Source organism: Odocoileus virginianus, chromosome 21 (genome assembly GCF_023699985.2).
Source record: "Odocoileus virginianus isolate 20LAN1187 ecotype Illinois chromosome 21, Ovbor_1.2, whole genome shotgun sequence".
Taxonomy (NCBI): domain Eukaryota; kingdom Metazoa; phylum Chordata; class Mammalia; order Artiodactyla; family Cervidae; genus Odocoileus; species Odocoileus virginianus.
Genome location: NC_069694.1, coordinates 18,739,559 through 18,763,679, shown reverse-complemented (window position 1 = coordinate 18,763,679; position 24,121 = coordinate 18,739,559). Strand labels below are relative to the sequence as shown.

The following is a 24,121-nucleotide window of genomic DNA, read 5'->3' as shown; positions in this document are numbered from 1 at the left end:
TCTCTCTGAGATAACTTGATTTAGTGTCTGTATTGCAGTAATGTTTAATCTAGAATAACCAAAAATATATTAATAATTCTCTTTTCTAATAAGTCATACTTAGCATCAGATTTCTTATTCTCATGTTTTATTTTCACACATCAGACTTTAAAAAAAATTTTTTCCATTTTTAAAACTCTGGCTGTTCCTTCTGTGCCTCCATGCTGACCCTAAACTGCCCTCTTCCTGCTGACCGATTGGGACAGCCCTGCCTCTGCCCTTTCTTTATTCAGTGAAATAAAGGCTTACAGGCGGTCATCTCCTTTTCTGGCTTGCAGCCAGACTCAACTGTTTAGAACCACGACAGCCTTACTTCTTTAGAAACTCAGAAACTCAAAAAGAGGATTAGAACTTCCTTACAAAGAACAACCCTGAGGAATGCTGAACTGCAAGAAAGACTTTATTCAGAGTTGTCAAGTAACTAATGCACTTGAAAACCCATCTGCTTTGTACTCTACAATGCCCTTTTAAAAAAAAGTAGATTTCAGTTTTTTTAAAAAACATCCTTATACTCAGTAATCAAACATTCTTGTGTGATGGCTTCCTGACAGAAATTTCAAGCAGTCAGTCTTTCCCTGGGGATGGTTTTTAGTGAAAGAGTAAAAAAAGCAGGAAATATTTTCCCTGATGGGTGAGGCAGCTGAAAGAAAGGAACATATGGAGGAAGAAAGTGGAGGGTGTGGCTACAGCGCTAGAGAAATACCTGGAAATTGGACTGCATCCAGAAAAAACTAATTTTGCTGAGCCTCAGTGATAATGTATGACTTACAGAGTAGCAGGCTTTCTAGAAAACGATGTTTTTCTTGAATTCTGAACATTACTGTATACCAGCTTATGCAGGAAGCCTCTTGTAGTTAAAAAGGAGGCTCCTTTGCATATTTATAAGAGTGAGTTAGGGATAAACTTATTTTTAATGTTTTAGAGATCATTGGTGCATTTCCTGTCTTTGGCTCTTAAACAATACTGATATTGATCATCTTTTCATCATTTCTATTTGAGTGATTTGATGGCAGAGTTCATTTTTAAATACTAAGTTATGCTTTTCTCTTGTGACTTATTGTATCCAGGGTATTGTGTCCCTCTGTCTGCTGTTTGAAACTCTTCTGCAAACTTATCTCCCCCAACTCTTTTATCATCTGCGAGAAATTGGGGCTCAACCGTGAGTATTTTTCTCTCCTAATTGAAGAATAGATTGACATCAGAAGTCTCTTTTTAATCATCAAAGGTGCAGTGACTTTTTTCAGAGAAATTAGTATTTTCCCCAATAAAACAATACTTGCTGCTGCTGCTAAGTTGCTTCGGTCGTGTCCGACTCTGTGCGACCCCATGGACTGCGGCCTACCAGGCTCCTCTGTCCATGGGATTTTCCAAGCAAGAGTACTGGAGTGGCTTGCCATTGCCTTCTCCGAGAAAGAGGTACAGAGTAGTTCGTTTAACACAATGAGGTGCCAGCGAACTTTTAGGATCTAACACGTAGGGTAAAGGAGTGACCTAATGATATGCAGGTTAAAAAGTTCACTCTTAAAGTCTGAGAAATTGACAGAAGCAGCCTGTGTGTATAGGTTCCTCTGTCCCTGGGATTCTCCAGGCAAGAATACTGGAGTGGGTTGCCATTTTCTTCTCCAAAACAATAATTATCAAGTAGTAAATTATAACTCAACATTGTGCCAAAAATTCTTGGAAGGCTTACCAAAATCCTGATAAATTCTTATTTGCTTGGATTTTTGTGCTTGGTACAAGAATCACCAGAGAACTAATTCGTGTTCATAGTGAAAGATGGTGACCAAACTAAGGTAAAAATCTGTGGAAACAAATGCTGCCTGAGAAATATGATAATACTAAAATTGTCAGTTTGGGCCAGATTTATCAGAAGACAACTTTGAAAGCTAGATCAGTTAAAGTTTGCTATCTTTCATTAAATGAAAACTAAATCAATTATCTACTAATGGTTGTACACTGTGATTTTTCCTTCCAAAAGCTTGAATTTTTGTTTATTTATCTCAGTATGAGTTATCAGTGAATAGGTCAGGTACCTGTGGACCTCATTATTGCTGGTTCTCTTTTCTCTTTTTCAGTTAACAATGTTCATGGCAACAGAAATTTCCAAATGATTTACCAGTGTTTTGTTACTGTCTTCCTCTCTGTGTACCTCATATAATTTATTGATAATACCTGACAATCTTTCTTTTATGGCCAATAAAAAATAGAATTCTGTTAAAAATTACTATTATTAAACAAAATTGTGGCAGAAATATCATATTACACATGTATCTTTTTTCTTGTGGTAAACTGACCTAATTTTTTATTATTGTGAAACGAATATTTGTATATATCTATGCTTTTCTGTACTGGACATTTAGTTTATTGTTATAACTAAAATCCTGATATTTTCCTAGTCTATTCATATACTTTAATCATTAAGAGGAACAAATGTATTTCAATAAATTATGGTAAACATCAAAATTCTAATGAAAGGTGCCAGGCGAGTGTATGCGTCTCGGTTCTTGTCTCCTCACAACAATGATTGGGAGCGACGGACATTAAAGCTATTGGCCCATCACAGCTCTTGGGCCTTGGACAAACGGTGTCATAGCTCTTAGACAAATCAGGGTTACAGCTCTATTTTATTTAGAAGATAGCAGGAGAATCCATCCTCAAAGAAGAGGAGAGAGTGGAGGAGCAGGTAGAGAGAGAGAAGGAGCATAGGGACGTGGGAGAGAGAGAGAGCGCTTTGCTCCTCCTTTTATATGTTTTTTCTTCCCCCTGGGCCTGCCCTGTGCAGATTGGGCTCAGGCAGGAGTGCTGGTCTACCTGAAGTCCTCACTCCGATCCTCGGAACTTTCTTTGACCTTCCTCTGTTCTATTTTTGAGGGCTTTTCCCTTCCTTGTCTTTTAGCCACTGCCATTTTGCACTGCTTTTCCCTATTCTAACTACCTAACAAAAGGAAAGTAAAAAAATTCAGTTGTCAGGCTAGAAATCAATTATTGAAAGACTCGTACTGTGAATTAAAATTAATGCTATTGGAAAGTTTTAATTAGAATTTAATTTTTTTACTAGATACAGGACTTTTCAGGATATCTCCTTCTACTTGAGTACTCTGTGCATTTTATCTTAAGTTATCATATGTATGGACAAATTATCCACAATATTCCATAATTATTCTTAATTAGTCTCTTACTATGTTTAAAATCAGAGTGACACTATCTGCCGCATTCCTGAGATTGATATTTGTATCTTATGTTTCTTGATTATTCTGGTCAGAGGGATTATTTATTTTATTCTTTGAAAAAAATCAGTTTTGGTTTCTTTGACTTTCTGATTTTCTATTTTCAGTTTCTTTGATTTATCCTCTTTTATTTCTTTTTTAATTCTGGGTGCTTGTTTTTGCTTTGTTTTGCTCATCTTTCTGCTTGCTTAAGATGGAATTTAGAGAATTGATTTCAGATATTTCTTTCCTAATATAAGCAACAGTAATATTATAAATTTCCCTCAAAGCACTGTTTTACCTCCACTCAACAAATTTTGATATTTTATGTTTCCACTTTCATTCAGTCAAAATCTTTCTTAATTTCTCCTGTCACTTCCTGTTTGACCATAGTTTATATAAAAGTACATTGTTTAAATAATTTCCCAGTATTTGAAAAAATGTGGTATCTTTCTGTTATTGATTTCTATTTTAATTCTATTACAATTAGACAACATGCTTCTTAAGATTTTAGTTCTTTTAAATGTTGTTGTAGTTTGTTTTATGACCCAGAATATGAGCTACCTTGATGAATCTTTAATGTATACTTGAAAAGAATTAATTTTCTGCTAGCGTTGAGCAGAATGTCTATAAGTGGTAATAAAGTCAAGTTTTTTCTACTATTTCTATTGATTATTGAGAAAGAAGTGTTAGCGTCTCCAATTATAACTGTGAATTTGTCTTTTTGTTTCTACATTGCTATATATATATATATATATATATATATATTATTTATTTCATGTATTTGACACTGTTTTTAGAATTGATGCCCAGATAGGGGCATCATCAGGTTCAAATTGGACCTCAGTATTCTCGGGCTTCCCTTGTGGCTCAGCTGGTAAAGAATCCTCCTGCAATGTGGGAAACCTGGGTTTGATCCCTGGGTTGGGAAGATCCCCTGGAGAAGGGAAAGGCTACCCACTCCAGGATTATGGCCTGGAGAATTCCATGGACTACAGTCCATGGGGTCGCAAAGAGTTAGACACAACTGAACTTTGTCGGATATAGCCATTCCAGCTTTCTTTTTATTAGAATTTGTATAGTGTATTCTTTTCTGTCCTAGTTTTAGTGTATTGATTATCAATGTCTCTACTTTTCAGGTGGCTTTCTTATCAAAAGTATATTCAGGTCTTTCATTGTGGCAGTTTATCTTTAATTGGTGTGTTTATTCCATTTATATTTAATGTAATTGATATTGGGTTAAAATAATAACAGTTGATACTATTTACTATTTTGATAGACTTTTTTGTTTGTTCCATGTGCTCTTTATTCTTTTTTTTCTCTTTTCCTGCCTACTTTTGAATATTTTTTATTCCATTTTTATCTCCAGTATTATTATTTACACCTTTTAAAAAATATATTTTGATAATGTCTGTTTTAGTTCAGTCTGATACAACGTATTACTATAAACTGTATGGCTTATAAACAACAGAAATTTATTTCTCACAGTTCTGGAGACTGGAAGTCTAAGATCAAATTGCTAGCCTGGTTGAGTTCCAGAGAGGACCTTCTTCTCGATTGCAGACTGCTGACTTCTCGTTGTATCCTCATGTGATGGAGAGCAGAGAGGAAAAACACGCTGTCATATGACTTTATGAAGTCACTAATCCCAATCATGAGAACCTATTTCATAACTTTATCTAATGCTAATTGACTTCCAAGGGCCACATCTCTTTCCTAATACTATCACACTGCAGGTAGTTTCAGTGAATTTGGGGTAGGGGTAGGTACACAGGCATTCAGGCTATGACAGTGCCTTGGGCTTCCCTGACAGCTCAGCAGGTGAAGAATTCGCCTGCAGTGTAGGAGACATGGGTTTGACCCCTGGGTCAGGAAGATCCCCTGGAGAAGGAAATGGCAACACACTCTAGTATTCTTGCCTGGGAAATCCCATAGCATTATCACTAAAAAATGTACATGCCTTAATTAAAAAATACTTTATGCAGGATTTACAATATACATCTTTAATGTATCACGTTCTATTTTCAAATTAACTCCAGGCCTGGAGGGCTTCACAGGCAAATTCAGCCAAACATTTCAGGGAGGAATAATATCAATTATTGTTTTTCTCTGACTGCTATCAAGGTCTTTGCCTTTGTTTCTCAACAGTTTATGATATATCTGGACATGGATTTCTTGGGTTTATCCTGTTCAGGGTTTGTTGAACATCTTGAATTGGAGGGTTATTTCTTTTGTCAAATTTAGGAAGTTTTCAACCATTGTTTCTTTTTTAGGTTTCATCCTTTTTTTCCCCAAACTTTTAACTTTTTATTTTGTATTAGGGTATATCCAGTTAACAGTGTTGTGGTAGTTTCAGGTGAATAGCGAAGGGACTCAGCCATACATATACATGTATCCATTTTCCCTCAACCATTATTTCTTCAAATATTTTTTTTCTGTACCGCTCACATTCATCTTTTCTTCTGGAAGAAAATATTAAAACTTTTGGTCTTATCCCACAGGTTTCTAAAGCTCTTTTCATTTTATTTTCAATTCTTTTCATTATGTAGTTCAGATTTGGACACTGTTTATTGACTTATACTTAAATTCACTGGCTCGCTCATCATTTATTTCCATTTTGCTGTTGGATTCATCCAGTGAGGGTTGCTTTGTTGTTGTTATTGCTTTTGTATTTTTAAGTTCTAAAATTTCTATTTGGTTTTAACAAAACTCAAAATTGTACATTAATAAAAGCAAATTCCACTGTATATAAATTATACCTCAATAAGCTTTATTTCTTTTTTTTCATTTATTTTTATTAGTTGGAGGCTAATTACTTTACAATATTGTAGTTAAGAAACTGATTCTGTGCTAGATATACTAGGAAGCAGGGAGGCATGGTATGTGGTACTGTTGGTCTAAAAAGACACTATGAGAGATCCATAAAATGAAACTAGTTGAAGTTAATAATTTAGACTTAAAAGTTAATTTGTTTTGTTTTGGGCCACGCTGCATGCCTTGGGGGATCTTAGTTCTCCGACCAGGGATTGAACCCAGGTCCCCTGTAGTGGAAGCATGGAGTTCTAAGGGCATGCCAGGGAATTAGTGAACTTTTTAAATTTAAAACATTCACTGGCCAAAAGTTTTTTGGCATCTATAAACTGATATTCTAAAACCAACCAAGAGACTTGACTTATAATTACTGCCTACATGTACTTTGTTATATTAGAGCAATAGTTATATAATATTGAGGAATTTCTGAAACTTGGGGGTCCTTTTTCAATCTTAGGAAAATTAGTATGACATCAACAAAGGCAATCTCTGGATCCCATTTTCTCTTTTAAGAAAAAGTACTGGTATTTATATAATATTATGACAGTTTCAACAAAGAATTTGTCTAAAACCTCTCAGGGGCAGTCAAGTGATATTTAATTGCTAATATATAGCAGAGAAATATGAGAGAGTATTTTATCTCTTCAGGCACCAAAACCAGGTTTGTTTCCTGATTCTAGAGATAAAATATTATTGTAACATAACCTCGTTATGAAACAGTAGGATCTCAGAAAAAAAGAAAAAGAAACAGCAGGATCTCATACTTCTTAGGATCTTTTTTTTGTCACAAAATAGAATTAATTGAATTTTCTGGTTGATCTTTCAGAGTTCTGATGACCTCCTTTTTAAAACTGGTGGGTTGAAATCAGAATTCTAAGTTCCCTTATAGCTTTTCTATTTTATTTTTCTTTTGCTAAGTTGCTTCAGTCATCTCTGACTCTTTGCAACCCCATGGACTGTAACCCGCCAGGCTTCTCTGTCCATGGGATTCTCCAGGCAAGAATACTGCAGTGGGTTGCCAGTTCCTTCTCCAGGGGATCTTCCCAACCCAGGGATCAAACCAATGTCTCTTTATGTCTCCTGCATTGGCAAGTGGGTTCTTTACCACTAGCACCACCTGGGAAGCCCCTTACAGCTTTAAAACTATTTTTCCTTGTCTTTTTTGTATCCTTAGTAGCCATTGAGTGAAATTTAGGAATATAGTTTATTGAATTGGAAAAATATGCAGCTGTAAGTATTTATTTGACTCATTGGAAAAGACCCTGAAGCTGGGAGGGATTGGGGGCAGGAGGAGAAGGGGATGACAGAGGATGAGATGGCTGGATGGCATCACCAAGTTGATGGGCATGAGTTTGAGTAAGCTCCGGGAGTTGGTAATGGACAGGGAGGCCTGGCGTGCTGCAATTCATGGGGTCACAAAGAGTCAGACATGACTGAGCGACTGAACTGAACTGATAAGTATTCATTTAAGTATCTTGAATAAAAATTCAAATAATCTTGGCTTGCCTGGAACTCTTAAGACTATAAGATCACCTCATTGATAGCTAATGAGTACACACCCTGAAAAACAAAATGTAGAAGTGAGTTTTCTAAAGAATGAACTACAACATAAAGTAGGGCTCGGGAATATAATTCTTTCTCTTAATACTTTTGAGAGCACTAATTTGGGAACTCAAGGTTTCTCAGCTGAATTTTTACAGCTGTTAATAGAGTACTTGAATTTTTAAAAATTTATTTTATTGAAGTATAGTTAATTTACAATGTTTGTGGCAGTTTCTACTGTATGACAAAGTGATTGAGTTATACATATATATTCTCTTTCATATTCTCTCCCATTATGGTTCATCACAGGATATTGAATATAGCTCCCTTTGCTATACAGCGAGACCTTGTTGTTTATACATTCAATATATAATAGTTTGCATCTGCTAATCCTGAGCTCCAATCCATCCTTCTCCTGTTGGCCTTGGCAACCACAAGTCTATTCTCTATATCTATGAGTCTGTTTCTGTTTTGTATATAAGTTCATTTAAGATTCATATTTTAGATTCCACATATAAGTGATATCATATGGTATTTGTCTTTCTCTTCTGACTTAATTCACTTAGTATAGTAATCTCTAATAATGTTGCTGCAAATGCCATTATTTTATTTCTTTTTTAAGGCTGAGTAGTATTCCATTGTATATGTGTAGAGTACTTGAGTTTTAAATGACTGTGATTTTTAAAACCCACAAAGGGGTTACTGTCATTGTAACTCGTTGAGCTCTTCTGATAATTGCTTTTTGATGAGAAAAACTTCCACTGGTAAAATATCTTGTGTTTCTTTGTTTATAGACTTCGCATATCATTTAAATGGATGGTTAGAGCTTTCTCTGGATACTTGGCTACAGATCAACTCTTGCTTTTGTGGGACAGAATCCTAGGATACAACTCTCTGGAAATTCTTGCTGGTAAGAGTAAGTGCTTGTTCATAAAACACATGTTGTTTCTATAGTAAAACCCTTCTTTTTTTCTAACATTTACCATCTATAATTGGAATTGGAATCTACAGTTGTCTGTCATCTCTAATTCATGAACATTTAGTCGATTTATCTGCCTTAGAGGACAAGGACTGATGTTCTGCAATCTAAATACGCCTGTGGAACTGCCCATCACCTGTTTATTCCTAGTCTTTCTTCATTGCTTCCAGGAATGTCAATTTCCCCTCCCCTGCTTCTAGTCCAGCCAGAGCGTTTGTCCAGTCTCAGCACCTATGAGGTTTGTGCAGCAGAATGTCGGTCCACGTTCCTTCTTCTCCTGACTCCTCTGATTATCTTCTCGTTCTGTTCTGTGCCCCTTCTCAGCCACTACCTAAAAGCCAAACTGAGACTGAGCCTCCCTGCATAGTTGAAATCTCTGTCCGTGAGTAATACATAAAAGTTTCCCCTTTTACTTATCCTCTTAAGTAAAAAAATATCAATGTTTTTTCAGAAAGTCACAAACTCATCTCTTATTTAATAATTAAGCAGTTCTTACAACAGATATACACAGAGGGCAACTGTATGATAACACATATGGCACAGATTTCTTATATTATTTTGCTTCTCTGCATGTAAAATAGATTCCATTGTTTCTATCACCAGGATTATCAGGGAATTCAAATAAATATGACAGGGTTTTCACACGGGTGGAGAGCTGTAAAGTTGCCAGAGTGCTGGTTCCAGCCTACTCCAGTTGTGTGATATGAGCAAATTATTTAAGCTATGAGAGCCTTTATTTCTTTACCCAGTGACAGCATTGTAAAGTCACCTCTTTGACCACTTGGAAATAATGCTTAATTGAAAACTCTTCCTGGAAAAGATTCTCTAGGTACCGTATTAACATATTTTTGAGTGCTGAGAGGTCTACAGTAATTAGGTGGTATTTTTGAAAGGAAAGTTAGCGTAATAATAAAGTCCCATGAAGATAATAACTGTTGCCCCTGGTGTAATCAGAGTTATCATTTACCAAAGTTTTTAATAACTCCCAGTATCCTTCCATCTCAATTGTTTTTAAAGCCAATATAAGTATGAGTTAGGGGGAAAAAAATGGTCTGTCATCACCTCTTTTGGCTGAATGGCTGTGATACATACCATCTAGAGATAGAAGGAATCCTAGAGATCATCAAGTATAGCTTCTTTTAAATATTTCTGGCAGGTAATACTTATCCTGTGTTTGAACATTCAGTGTTGGGTAATCCCTGTCTTACTAAGTGGCCTATTTCATTTCTGGATAATATAACTTGTTAAAATGTACTACTGTTGCACCAGGATAATCATCATGTTTTTTTCTACTCTCTCACCCCCTTCTTTCCCCAAAGTCTTCCATTTTCCAGGCTAAGTAGTCTTGTTTTTTGCTAACATTTCTTGGGTGACAGGATTTTAAGATTTTCCACGAAATAATTCTTCTGGGTGTTCATAAATTTTGAAGAGCATTGTATTAATATGTAACTTTTTGTATCATTTCAAAAAGATATTAGAAAAAAAAAAGATATTAGAGCATGTTAAAGATATGGGCTAAGTATTAGAAAGTACTTTCTAATAATATAGGACTTTCAAAAAGTAGAATGGGCTTTTTAACTGTCATCTGAAGGGTTAAGAAATTTTCTATCGTGAAAGAAATGTTAAACTAGAAGACCTCAAAGCCTCTTCCAATTTAAATTCCCCCTTTCTGTGACTTATCATGCCCTCAGCAAACTGAAGTAAAAGAGGAATGAATGTTGAATGCTGCATTTGCTCTAAGCCAGGCAATCTGCTGCATGCTTAATACATTAATAAGTTATTGATTCATAGGTAGAATGACAATCCACACTGTTACATCTCACTTTCTCAGAATGTTTTTTAAAAAACCAACAGGGAAGAATTGTAGAACATCTAGAAATGCAATTAGACTGATGGGAAATCCTTCCATGGAATTCAGATAAAGAGACATAAGGCAAATAATTGCATGTAGATGCCTGGAAAATTCCATGGACAGTGGAGCCTGGTGGGCTGCACTCCATGGGGTCTCAAAGAGTCAGACATGACTGAGCATGCGTGCACACATGTATACGGGTTCGTTTTGATCATTTTAGACATTTTTTGTCATCTGAGTATATTAGAATAGAATATTTTGAGACCAACTTTTTTGCTCAAATGAGTTTATATAATCTTTAGAAATATTTTAGTAAATATTACTGGTTTCAACTGTGAACTTATTCAGGTCTTTTGAAGAACAGTTTAAAGCATGGGTGTCTTAATGTTCATGATAGAGTTGCTTAAAATTAATGAGAACAATATAGAATACCAAAAGTAAGTATTTGAGTTTCTATATTTCATATAAAACGTGAATTCAGTTGAAAATATCCCAAAGTATAGAGCTTTTCTCCTTGGCACATAAGCCTGCTCTGTGGAAGGGCTGGGCAAACCAAACATGAAGTAGACAGAAAGGAACTTCTGTGATGTGACACCAAGATAAATAAAGGTTATGAGCACATAAGCATTTTGGATGCTGAAGTTAATTAGTAACTACTCTTTTATTCTCCCTCTTATCTACCTTTGGAAAAATTATTTCCCAGCATGTAAAACTCTTTCCTGCTACAGCAGAAAATTTGACCATCCTGTCAAGCTTTCACCAACTCCATTAAATTACACACAAAAAAGGAAATAGTGACTACATCCCTTAGCTTATAAAATGTCTCCATTGTCAAATATGATTCTAGATCTTAGAAAACTATAAAGAAGTTGCTGGTCCACAGAAATGGTTTTCTTGGATATTCTTGTAAAAATGGAAGCTCAAGGACTTTAAAGTACTTAAGTTTTCACCATTCGCAGTTAAAGGGTAAATTCTTTGTTCCAGATCTCTTATATCCATCTTTATATATTAAATAATTCTAGCTGACTTGACTTTTTAAATAAATCTACTCATTTTACCACAACCATCTTTTTTCCTCCAGAATTTTCCTAACTAGTTCTAATACTTTTTTGGCAAGCTTTCCAAACTCTGTTGTCCCCTCGAAAATTACACGTGCTTCCCAGTCACTCTGCCTTTACCTGGGGAAATTAACAAACCTGGATTCTGACATCTACTCCCCAGGAACAGTCACCTACCAGGTGGTCCAGAGCGCTGATTACCATGCACCATCCTCAGTCCATCTCTGGCAAACCATTATTTTTTAAAATTGAAGTATGTTGATTTACAGCTTTGTGTTAATTTCTGCTATCAAAGTGACATGTATCCATTCTTTTTTATCTCTTCTCCATTATGGTTTATCCCAAGGGAAAACCATTGTGAGGGTCAGAAGAGAAGACAGTTAGGAAAACACATCGATTTCCATGTCAGGGATGAGTCATTACTGCTTACCTTCAGTCTCAAAAATTTCATCACACAGTGGTTAAATGCTTGGGCTCTGGGACCAGAGTTGAGTTTTCTCTCTATTATTTTCTACCTGTATGACTCTGAATATGTCATCTAAACTCACAGTCCCTCAGTTTCTACATTAGTAAAATGGGGCTAATAATAGTAACACAGAGTTGATATGAGAATTAACTGCTCTTATGATTATTATTTCCATAGTAGAAATGTATTTTAACAATTATTTGCAGTATCTATGCAATATACTTAGGAACCAGTCTTCCAAATAATTTTAAAGATTCCTTACCATTCATTTCCTAAACTTCAAGGACTTGTTGGGTAGGGAATGCACTGTGCACTATGGTGATGAAAAACATAGGGAGAAGTCAAGTCACCTCTGGGCAGTACCGTTTCCTTATCAGAGTTGCCAGAAGCTCTTACATGAGTCCTTCCATTGTTCATGATGACTCATTCCTTTTCATGAGGTTTTATGGTAGATTATATAATAAGACATAATGCATATCAGCATTACTCTCTTTTCATATGCATATGACTAATGGGAACAAAAATCTAGATGTTTTCTACTCAGTATATATTATTGACCTTCAAGAGATTCTATAATGATTTGGTTTATTTTTTTTTTTTCAAAGTTTCACCTTCTGTTTTCCTATAACCAACATTAATGTAAATGTCAGGATCAATCCCCACAGTAGCCCACCCAACAGACATACCCATTTATGACACTCTAGGAAAGTCAATAAATAACAAAATAGTATAACAACATTTTTAAGGAAAGACATACTTGTTGTCACATTTTCATATAGATACTACCTTGATATGTATGAAATATTATCTGATATATTTAAAAATTCAGTCTACATGTAACTTTTCAGAAGCCTTTCCGTTGCATCAATAAGAAACACCTGCATCACAATAAATCTTCATAAGGCAGTCATTATAGCTACCATTAAAAGCTGTTATAATTGAAGCCGTAGGTACAAGAGAAACAATTTATAAAATGGCTTTTTAAAGACCACTAAAATTTTTGTTTTTTCCAAAGAAAATGAATTGCCCTCAGATACTGATCTCCAGAGAAGAAAATTTCCATTCCTCACCAGACCTTAACTGAATGCAGTTGTGTTAAGCACTAGGTCTGAGTTCTCATTGTGGATTTTGGGTATAGCAGTAAAGTTGTCAGGCTGATGAGTAGGCCAGCAGTTAAAATAGTGTTCATTCTTTTCCAGTGCTGGCAGCTGCTGTGTTTGCTTTCCGAGCAGTGAACCTGATGGAGGTGACATCACTGGCTGCAGCTGAAGTAAGGATAAGCTTCGCTGAGATGGGATGGAAATAGTTGCTGAGAGATTGCCAGGCTTGGGTACTTCAGTCTCCAATGCATAGGACACACATTACTCATAGCCTAATTTTTTAACTTGAGTAATGCCTATAAGTTTTAAGCTCAGTAATATTAAATATTCAGAATTCCTTAATTATTTGAAAACAATGTTCTTGTGAAGGGGTCATAAACAACGTTATTATGAGAAACCATTATAACTTTTATGGGAAACAAGATACTTAGTAATTTTGATAGAAACTATTGAGGCTTGTGTTGCATTTTCTTATGATTGTTCACATCCATGTGTTATGCTCATAGAACAAAGACACACTAGTTGGAAGAATTAAAGAGCATACATTTGGTTGATACAGTAAATATACATGGTTTTTGGTTATTTTTACTAGTGAGTTAATTATTAAGGCTGGTTTCTTTTCAATAGTATAATTTATACCTGAAATATGGTTCAATTCAGTAATGACTTACAATATTACTCTATTTGTTATCTCTCATAGAAATGCAATTTTATCCTTAAAATAGCTGCCTACATTCTTTGTTTAAAGGGAAGAGGATGTTTATGCATCTTGCAACTGAATAAACATTAATTCCTTCTTAAAATGATTTCCTAAAGTCAGTTACTCCTTACACTAGTATAACAAGACTAGGATTCATAATGTATGTTTATTTATAGAAGCAAGTTGAAATGTCAGACCTCTTATAAACTCATGCTACCTTGTATATTTGAGGAAGGCTAAAGGCTAAAGTCCAGGTTATTTTCTACTGCACATTTGAGCATTTTGCACACGTTCTAACATTAAGATGTTCATAAAAGAGAAAGAAGGTTTGTAGCTTCAGATTTGGGACCAAACTGAAACAGAGTGTGTTGATGTCAAAAGTGCATTGTAATGGTTTTTCTGTGTTTATTTCAGAGGCTTCACTTTGCTGATCAGGATGCCGATACTAATCATTCCTTTTGTTTTTTGTTTCAGGCAGTTCTTGCTGACCTTTCTACTTTAAAAGTTATGCCTCTTCTTCAGATTTTTCTGTTTGCTACTGTCACCTGATCTTCTGCAAGGTCACTGACAATACATCTAGTTTTTCATTAGAAAGTAATCATGAACTATGCAAACTCTGCATAAAACCAAAATTAAACTTTGCATATAAGCCAATAAAGATCATGTTCCCTTCTCAGTTAAACCTAAGTAGTTTTTCACTTTTTGAAACAGTAACTCTGCACACCATGTATTGCACTGCATGCTATTGATTTTCAAGAGAGAAGCAATAGACATAACTTCTGCTAAATCGAGCGTACTATATAGATAATCCTGACTTGTAAAAGGCATGTAACTATATATGCAATAAGAACTAAAGATATTGTAATAAACTTGAATAGGTAATGTAGCCTCTGGGAGAATTCTCTTATGTCAGTTTGTAAATTTATCTCTAGATAATGAATCATTTTGTCTTATAAATTGCTCTTCACTCAGAGCAGGGGTGGGATAAGATGTGAGAAGAGTTGAAAAAGATAATGCTTTTTAGTAGGAATGCAAATGTACTTTGGTGTTTTTAACAACCTGTCTCTCGTCAGAGGTCTTCTAGATCTCTCTCCGTTTTACTTCTCCCTTAAAGGTCTCTCTTGGAGAAGGTCAAATACAGTTGTTTGCACCTGACTGTTTTAGTCATCACTTATGGAATGATCCCTTCAACTCTCCATCTCTTGGTTAGAAGACTTGATACTGCTGAGGTGTGTTGCCAGATTCTTTTACTTCGGAAGTATCCAAAGGGGACACCCAAGGACTCAGCAGAGGGAGTGAAAAATCAAAACCATGCGCGCTTTGGCTGAAGCTTGGTCTCACAAGATTTACTTCTAGGGCAGAGCAGCTTAGAGAGACCAGAAGTAGACTGAAGACATTGTGCACGGCATCAATCTTATTTTGGTCCTGTTACAAGTGGAGGGTCTTATTTTATATTACTTTTTGAAAACCTAGCATTTCTGTAGTATGGAATGATAGATTGTGGGAAGAAGTCCAAAAATCAATGTCTTTCAATTTTATACTCAAATTCAAAATCCTAATCATTTCAATAAAATTCTGAATCAATATATTGATAGTCTTACTAAATGTCTAGAATTGTATAAAGTTTTTTCCAAATCTATTTCCTGAGTCTTTCATTTAGAGAGTATATTTTAGGAAATGTATGAGGTTTAGCACACTACAAGTGTGGTGGAATTTTATATAACTACTAGTTATTTATTTGAAATTCTATATAAATGCTTTTATTCATCAGGAACTTGTTGACTTTTGAGGACTAAATAATGACTAGAAGAAACAACCATTTATTCAGTAATTGATTCTTAATAAGCTCCACTTTATTGCTTTTGAAGGCAATACGGTTATGATCACATGCTTTGCCATTCTGTGTCCACAAATGCACTTTCATCACAAGGACAAGCACACACCTGTGACTGTTAGGAAGTGTTCTGAATAATTAAGGTCAAATGTGTACAGATACACCTACCTTTGGTTTCTTTCTTTAGGAGAATATTCATAAACTGAAACATAGCAATGTGGTAATCTATTAGGAGAAACATTCGACTGGAGAGTTCTTGTCCTAGCTTTAAATCCCTAGATAATTTAATCTCTTTTATCTGTAATTTGGCTGTGGGATACGGGAGACAGGACAGGCAACTAGAAGTTTTATATTTGCTCTGTTTACCTGTCAGGGTTGAGTAAAACCAAATGAGAAAATATATTTGAAAGTTATTTTTTTATTATCATTATAATACTACAAAGCACCAAACAAATACAAGAGGTTGTCAATAATTGATTTTACATATAACATTTTAAGGTCAAGTTGTAGAAAATAATATGTGAAGAGTGCCCAACTTCATTAGTATTTGTGTGACTTCATTTGATAGTTTGAGAACTTATATCTATAAGAAAAAAAAAAATTTAATGAACCATGGCATAGCAGATCCTTCCATTTAGGAGGGGAGGCTCTAGCCAGTAGTCCTGAATCTGAATTCAAAAGCCAAACCTGAGAGGCTGCCACACATACCCTCTCAGCCATGTGCTGCTCCTGGCTGCTTGTTGAAGTACTGCATGGAAGACAGCTTGCCTGGCCCACTCCGTCTCTTGTTGCGCTCCTCTTGCTACTTCTCTTTGCCTCCTCCCTCCAGAATTCCCCCACGCCATCTCCTACCAGCCCCCGACACTGCCTCACACAGGCTCTGCCAGTGATCACAAGGATCTGAGTAACCCGTGATAGTTACATTGTTATCCTACCTGTGGCGTTCTCACTTGGGCGAAATAGCCTAATAGATTGTATTTGGCTCTTCTGGATTTCAATTCGCACATTAAGGTAGTATGTGTCACCTTATATTATGGAAGAGTTTATTGAATAACCTTTTTGATCAGAATGTTTTGGTAATGCAACCTTCTGGCTAGTTGAAATTTCCAGTGTCTTAACTGCATAGTACCCCCTTACATTTAGCACCTCCTCTCTCTACCTATTTCACAGAGGAAATAGAGAACATTAACCTTGAACTCCCTCAGCCTTCCACTTCACAACTTAGCTTTATTCCTCTACGCTTATCTCCTTCTTCCCAGTCTCAGAAGTATCTAATCTGTTCCTACAGCTCTCTAAATACAGGTTCGATTGTGTCACTTCAATGCTTACAAATTAAACAATACCCTGTTGCCTAAAGGATAAAGTTCAGGCTCTGTAGCAGAGTGGGGGGAATTCACCACAGCCTGATCTTTCCATTCCTGTGTTCCTACACTGATCCGTTATCCTGTGCCTCACCCTCACCAGATTACATGCTGCTTCTCAACCAACTATGGCCACGTGCTTTATCTTTGCCAGTGGACCTCCATTTTTCAAGGCCCCACTAAAAAAACTCTCCTCTGTTGTGAAGACACCCTTGAGCCTATAAACTGTAATTAATTACACCCTTCTCTTTGTTCTCATAAAACTTCTCATTTAGTAATATGGTGCTTAGAGTAGTGATAGTTTTTTGCATATATGTTGTCTCACATCATTTTGTCCTGAAGTCAGTTTTCATTGACTAGTCCTAGGAATGGACGATGAAAGAAGAAATCTGACCATGTGTTTGTACCCCTTGCCTTGTTCTAAAAATTGTTGGAATTTGTTAGTTCCTCCTCAGGACATACAGTCTCCCTTCTCCAAAGACTCTGATCTTTATCCGGAGATCTACCTGTTCCTCCATGTACTTTAGATGAGGCTGACTCCCGCTTCCAGGGCTTCTGGGTCCTGGCCAAACCATCATTATGTATCATCCCTCTGGCTACAGGGATCCAGTGCAAAGTCTAAGGTTGTGCAAAATTAGTGAAACTTGATTATGAGGCTTTCTTAACCTTTCAGGGAAACTGGATATGAAAAAAAGACGATATAAGATCTGGAGCTGCTGTGGCCTAAGAATGCAGAGAGTTAGAAGCTGCTCTGATGACCTTGTTAATTCCCAGGTCACACTCTACCAGTCTACCCCTGGACTGTTTTGTTACATGAGCCAAAAGATTATCTTTGCCACAAAAAGGATCCTAACTGACAGTGTAGTTATTTTACCTTTTAGGAGATCCTCTACAACATGAGTATCACTATTTGGTACAGGACTCCTACCCGCATGCTGGTTAAACTAGAGGAATCTTTCAGAACTTTTTTTCAGTCAAGACACTCCCATGACCTTACAAGGATGAATTCTGTGTTCCAGACCCACTAAGCTACCCGCAGGACCTTAAACACATGCTGTCTCTCTCACCTCTGGCTCTTTGCCCACATAGCACTCTTTGCTTGGAATGCCTTCTCATCTCTACCTAATTCTTACTTGTACCTCAAAACCCAGCTCAGGTTTTGCCTCGTCAGGGAAGACTGCTTCTCTTATGAATTCTTCTCATATCTTAATTATACATAAGCAGTATCCTAATCATATGTTAGCTTGTCTTTCTTTTCCACTAGACTCATTCTGTTTCCTTAAGGGGAAAAGCTGGTTTCTTTTTCAGCTTTATATCTCTAGAACCTGGCATAGTGCTTGCCCATAGTGGGCTTTAGTAAATGCTTATTGAATGAACAAATGAAATCATCTAACCTAATTCACTCCCTTTACTGATGAGGAAAATTGCTCAGTTCAGAGTAATAACTTGCTTGTTCCAGTGTCACTCAGCTGTTTTACCTACTAAGTTGATTTGTGGAGTTGCCTGTGGAAATCCAAAAAGGAATATTTTGAGAGAAAAAATGTAAATGCTTGGGCTCTCTCAAGTTTTTTCATTTAAATCAACTTTATTAAGATATAATTTTGTACAATAAAATGTATGCATTTTAATTATACAATTCTGTAAAATTTGACACATGTATGTACTCACATCACCACCACTGCAGTCAAGTTACAGAACATTTCCATCACCTGGAACAATTCTCTTTATGCTCCTTCCCATTCGATCTTCCATATGCACATTCACTGCAAACAACCATTGATCTGCTCTGTTCCTAAATGTTAGAATAGTCTTTCCTAAGTTTCATGTAAATGGAATCATGCATATGTACTCTTTTGTGTCTGACAGCTTTTGCTTAACATGATGTTCTGAGATTCATCCGTGTTGTTATGATTAGTATTCCATTCCTTCTTATGACTTGGTAGGGTTTCATACAATTTGTTCACCCATCACGGTTAGTGATATCCATGTTGTTCTCATGTTTTGGTGTATTATGGATACAGCTTCTAAAAACATTTGTGTGCAAACCTTTACGTGGAATATCTTCATTTCTTTTGGATAAATACCTAGAAATAGAATTGCTGAGTCCTATGTAAGCATAAGTTGAACTTTGTAAGAAACCTCCAAATTTTTCCTGACGTGGTTCTACCATTTTACATTCCTAACAGTGTATATGAGCTCCAGTTGTGCCAAATCTTCACCAACACTTGATATGATCGTGTTAGTCATTCTAATAGGTGGTTTTAATTTGCATTTCTCTAGTTACTTAGGATGTTGAGCGCCTTTTTATGCTTATGTGCCATTTATAATACTCTTTCACAAGTGTCTAAGTCTTTTTGCCAGTTTTTAATCAGTTACCTTAACTTGTGAGAATCCTTTATGCTGTTTACACTTCTGTTATGTAAAATTTTCTCTCAACCTGTGGCTTGTCTTTTCATTTTAATCATCTTTTCAACAGCAGAAGTTTTAATTTTGTTGAATCAGTTTATCCATTTTTTTTTACGGTTCATATTTTTTGTCTCCCATCTACAAAATCTTTGTATAACTTAAGGTCACAAATTTTTTTTCCCCTATATTCGTTTCTAGAAACTTTATAGTTTTAGCTCTTATATTTAGGCCTTTGAGTCTTTTTTTTTTCAGTTAACTTTCATGTATGGTACAAATTAAAGGTCGAGGGTCACATTTTGCATATGGATACACGATTTTTTCCAGCACCATTTGCTAAAGAAACTATCCCTTTATGTCCATACCTCTGTATAAAATCAATTCACTATATTATCTATGGGCTTATTTCTGTACTCTCTACTCTGTTCCATGGATTTATGTCTATACTTATTCCAACACCACACTGTCTTGATTTTTGTAGCTTAGAGTAAATCTTGAAATCAAGTAGTATAAGTTCTCTAATTTTGCTCACCTATGTCAAAACTATTTTGGCTATTCTAAGTTATTTGGATTTCTAAATAACTCCTGGAATCAGCTTTTCCATTTGTACCCAAAAAAGGCTGCTGGAATCTTTTTTTTTATATTGAGATAGCATTAAATCTATAGATAGACTTGGGGACAATTGATATCTTAACAGTATTGAGTCTACCAATCCATGAACATGGACTGTGTCTTCATTTTCTTTAGGTCTTATTTAGTTTCACTCAGTATTTTGTAGTTCTCCATGTAGAGTTCTTACACATATTTTGTTAAAATTATTTTACTTTTTTATGGTATTGTAAATGATACTTTTAATTTCAATTTCCAATGGTTTGTTAATATATAGAAATACAATTACTTTTTAAATATTGATCTTGTATCCTGAGATCTTGCTAAACTTACCACTTCTAGTATCTCTTTTTGTAGCTGCCCTAGGCTTTTCTACGTATACAATGTCATCTATAAATAAAGATGCTTTTACATTTTTTTCAAATCTGTGTTTTTTAATTATTTTTCTTCCTTTGTTCACTGACTAGAACCTGCAATAGAATACAGAAGTGCTGCAGCTCATCTAATTTTAAATTAAATATACTTCTTTTTTGATTAAATGCAACAAATATTTTCAATATATGTCAATTTACTAGTTTGGCCAATTTAGGGATAAAGTAATGGAAAGGAATGAAATAGATTCAGAATGAGGTGGGAAGACATACAAAGTCAAGATAATTTTGCTCAAAGCTTTATGTTGCTGATGATCCAAATGGCTTCTTCAAATTATTAAGCAATTGGCCCAGGTATTAATGTCTTTGTTATGTTAATTAGGTAGTTATTTCATGTTACTTCAACTATTCTTTATCCCTAAAACTTTTTTCTTAGATATGTGATATGCATATATTTATTCAATAAACATTAAATGCTTACTCAGAACATGAGACTATTCTGAGTGCTCAGTGTTTATATGTATTGGTGTGTTTGCTTTCTCAGTAATAAATGTGGTAAGAGACTGCTGCTTATGCAACTAGAATACTAACACCTCTTTTTTGAAGTAATCGTGCTATCCCTCCTATGAAGAATAACGGTCCCGCAAAGATTTTCATATCCTGGTCCCTGAATCCTGTGAATCTGCTACCTTACGTGACAAAAGGCACTTTGCTTGTGTGAGTAACTTAAGGAATTTGAGATGAGCTCTTATCCTGGATCATCTGGTGAACTCAGTGTAATAAGGGTCCTTATAAGGGAAAGAGGAAGGCAGGCAGGAGTCTCAGAGTCAGAGAAGGGTTTGAAGATGCTTTGCTATTGGTTTTGAGAATGGAGGAAGGGGCCATGAGTCAAGGAATGCAAGTGGTCTCTTGTAGCTGCATAAGGCAAGGAAATAGATTCACCCCTAGAGCCTCTAGAAGGAACTTAGCCCTGTTGACACCTTGATTTTAGGACTTCTGACTCTCAGAACAGTAATCAATTTGTGTTATTTTAAGCCTCTAAGTGTGTGGTAAGTTATTACAGCAACAACAGAAACCTAGTCCACCTCCTCTCAGATGAATTAGATTTATCATATTGACTGTTACCTATGACAGTAAGTCCACATTGCTTGAATTCTCTTATCTATAAGATCTATGATTCTACCTGTCCAATTCCTTTCATGATTTTTATAATATTCAAATAAGATAAAATTTGTAAAGTATTTTGAAGACTAGCTTCTACCACTCTGGTGCTGACAGGGAAAAGATTCCCCAAAGTTGGACTTTTATAAGGCAAGTGTAATAGAGGTTTCAAGGGATATATATGCATTGCCAAATCCTAACGTTTGTTTACCTATAGAGGGAGTTCACTGCTGTAACACCCCCTCACTCTCTCTTGCTGTGGAGAGGAGTGAATTGTGTTATCGATGAGGTTGGGATCAATGAGTGGCCATGTAAATAAAACCAACCCCTTTCTCTCACCTTTCTTTGGGGATCCAGCAGCCCAGAGCAAACATGTATTCTTTACTGTTCCTCTGTGCCCTAGCTTTAGAAAGTCCATATCCCGTGGTATGGGAGGAAGTGGGGTAAGGGGAGTAATGCAGTTCAGGTTATCACTGGGCAGATAGGTCCAAGACGCAATTTTGAAAAACCTATCCGTGTCACAAAACTAAGTCACGTTCCCCAGGATTAACTTTATCAATAAGAAAGATGATGCATTATCTGCTTTTATTGCCTAGATTTTATCTAACCACTCAGAACTCAGGCAGGAAGAAGGGTGCTGCTTGCTGAACCTCCAAACTTCATTCAATAGGGCAAAGAAGTCAAGGTTTGCAACGCAGAAACTATAACAATGAGTCATGAAATATAAACTAGGAAGGAAGTGAGAGGTAAGGAGGGGTTGACAATAAGTATGGATAAAGAGAGCTGAATGGACTGAAAGTCACAGCAAAAAGTAAAAGCACTTTTGAAGAAAGAGTACTTCAGCAAGTAGCTTGGAAGGGTAATCTTTGTAGCCAAATGATATATTTACATTTGAAATTTTGGAGATTGTGCCAATTTAATTGATACCAAAACCTAAGGTATGGTAGATATCTGAGGTGGAGTAAAAGAACACATCATTGAATATATGGGAAGTCAAGAAACCAGGAGTCTGTGATACTGGATCAGCCTACATGTTGAAATTGACAAAGATGATATGGGTAGACATAAAAAGAAAACTGAACTGCAGGTTCATTTTACTGAGAATGAGGAAGAAAGACCTAGAGGCTACTAATTAGTGACTCTACCATGGAGGAAGAAGAGTGGTGTGAGCCTCAGAGGAGCAGGAGGGGGTTGCAAGAAGGAAGGGGGAGTAAAACTCAACTAGCTTTGAGGAGTAAGGCTGGTGCGGAAGTACTTTGGGTCTGAGAGAAAAGAAATAATCCATTTGAGAGGGCTGCATGGAACCCATGTCTCCAGGAAATAGCCTGCTTTTCGTTAGGAGGTGAATACATTCTTCAGAGAGGAGGTTAGAAATCACAAGAGCTCCTTGATTTCACAGGGCATGGGGAATTTTAGAGACAGAAGAGGGAGAGGAATGAAGGATAGGTGGGAATTAGGTCAGAATAAGGAAAGAAAGTTTAGGTACGTGATGACTGGGAAGCTTCATATTCTGATGGAGAGTAGAACACAGGGACTCCTCTCAGTGGTGATTGCTCTGTGCCAGACTTTTCTGTGGTGGGGCGGCTGCTTCCTCAGGCAGCCTGAGGTGGGTATGGCCTAATTATAGTCAGCTGCGGCTTCAGACAGCACACTTGTGGTTGTCTCTGCATTAGCACTGCTCCACTCTGGTGACTGAGCTATCTTTCCCCATCCAGAGAGTTTGGTTCTCTTCTCCCTCTTTCGGCTTTTATCTGCTCATGTTTCAACTTATTCATGACTTGAGAGGTTGTTTTAATTACTCAGACAAAAAGATCCTTTTGTTATAAGTGGAATCAAGCAGAAGAAAAATGACAAAAGGAGGAAATTGGATCTACACAAAGTAGTGGCGAGCACTAGAAATAATAATTATCTAGGTTAGTATAAAACTTTTATCTGTTTTTTAAAATAAACCATGTCAAGCAAGAATAATAAGAAATTACGAGGTTATATAAAAGTAAAATATATGACAATAGCACAACAACAAGTATGGTAGAAATGTAGTGAACATATAGTTTAAGGTTCTCCACACGAGTGGTATGAATATCACTGGAAGGATACTATGATAAATTAAAGAGGTATACAATAAATCCTAAAGCAACCACTAAAATAAATCACCAAGTTATAATTAATAAGTCAAAGGAGATAAAGTGTAGTCATAAAAATATGCAGTTCAAAAGAAGCCAGGAAAAGGAGTAGAAAAGATACAAAACACGGAGAAAATAGCAACATATTCAGCCAAATCGATAATCACATTAAAATGTAAGATTTAAATGTAAACAATTCAGGGACTTCTCTGGTGGTCCAGTGGCTAAGACTCTGTGCTCCCAAAGCATGGAGGCCTGGGTTCAATCCCTGGTGAGGACCTAGAACCTACATGCCACAACTAAGACCCAGCACAGCCAAGAACAGGCTGCAATGGTAAATGCAAACATTTCAATCAAAAGGCAGAGATTGTCAGATTAGATTTTTTGAAAAGACCAAACAATTATTATTTTTTAATAGGACAACTTTTATTTATTAATAAAAATGAAGACCTTTCAATTAACTGACATTTTGAAGGCATATTTGCAAGAAAAGAATATTAGTATAA

The 24,121-nt window shown here is 36.0% G+C and overlaps 1 protein-coding gene across 4 annotated transcripts in view; it reads left to right on the top strand.

Moving 5' to 3' along the window:
- The window catches only part of TBC1D19 (TBC1 domain family member 19), a 137,301-nt gene extending 116,917 nt beyond the window's left edge, over nucleotides 1-20,384 (top strand). For all 4 annotated transcript variants that reach the window (XM_070452067.1, XM_020897627.2, XM_070452069.1 and 1 more), the window contains 4 exons: nucleotides 1,107-1,198; nucleotides 8,393-8,508; nucleotides 13,153-13,223; nucleotides 14,228-20,384. In XM_070452067.1, coding sequence (XP_070308168.1) covers nucleotides 1,107-1,198; nucleotides 8,393-8,508; nucleotides 13,153-13,223; nucleotides 14,228-14,302 — 354 coding nt within the window. In that variant the 3' untranslated portion in view covers nucleotides 14,303-20,384. The remainder of the gene's footprint in view (nucleotides 1-1,106; nucleotides 1,199-8,392; nucleotides 8,509-13,152; nucleotides 13,224-14,227) is intronic.
- The last annotated feature ends 3,737 nt before the right edge of the window (nucleotides 20,385-24,121 follow it).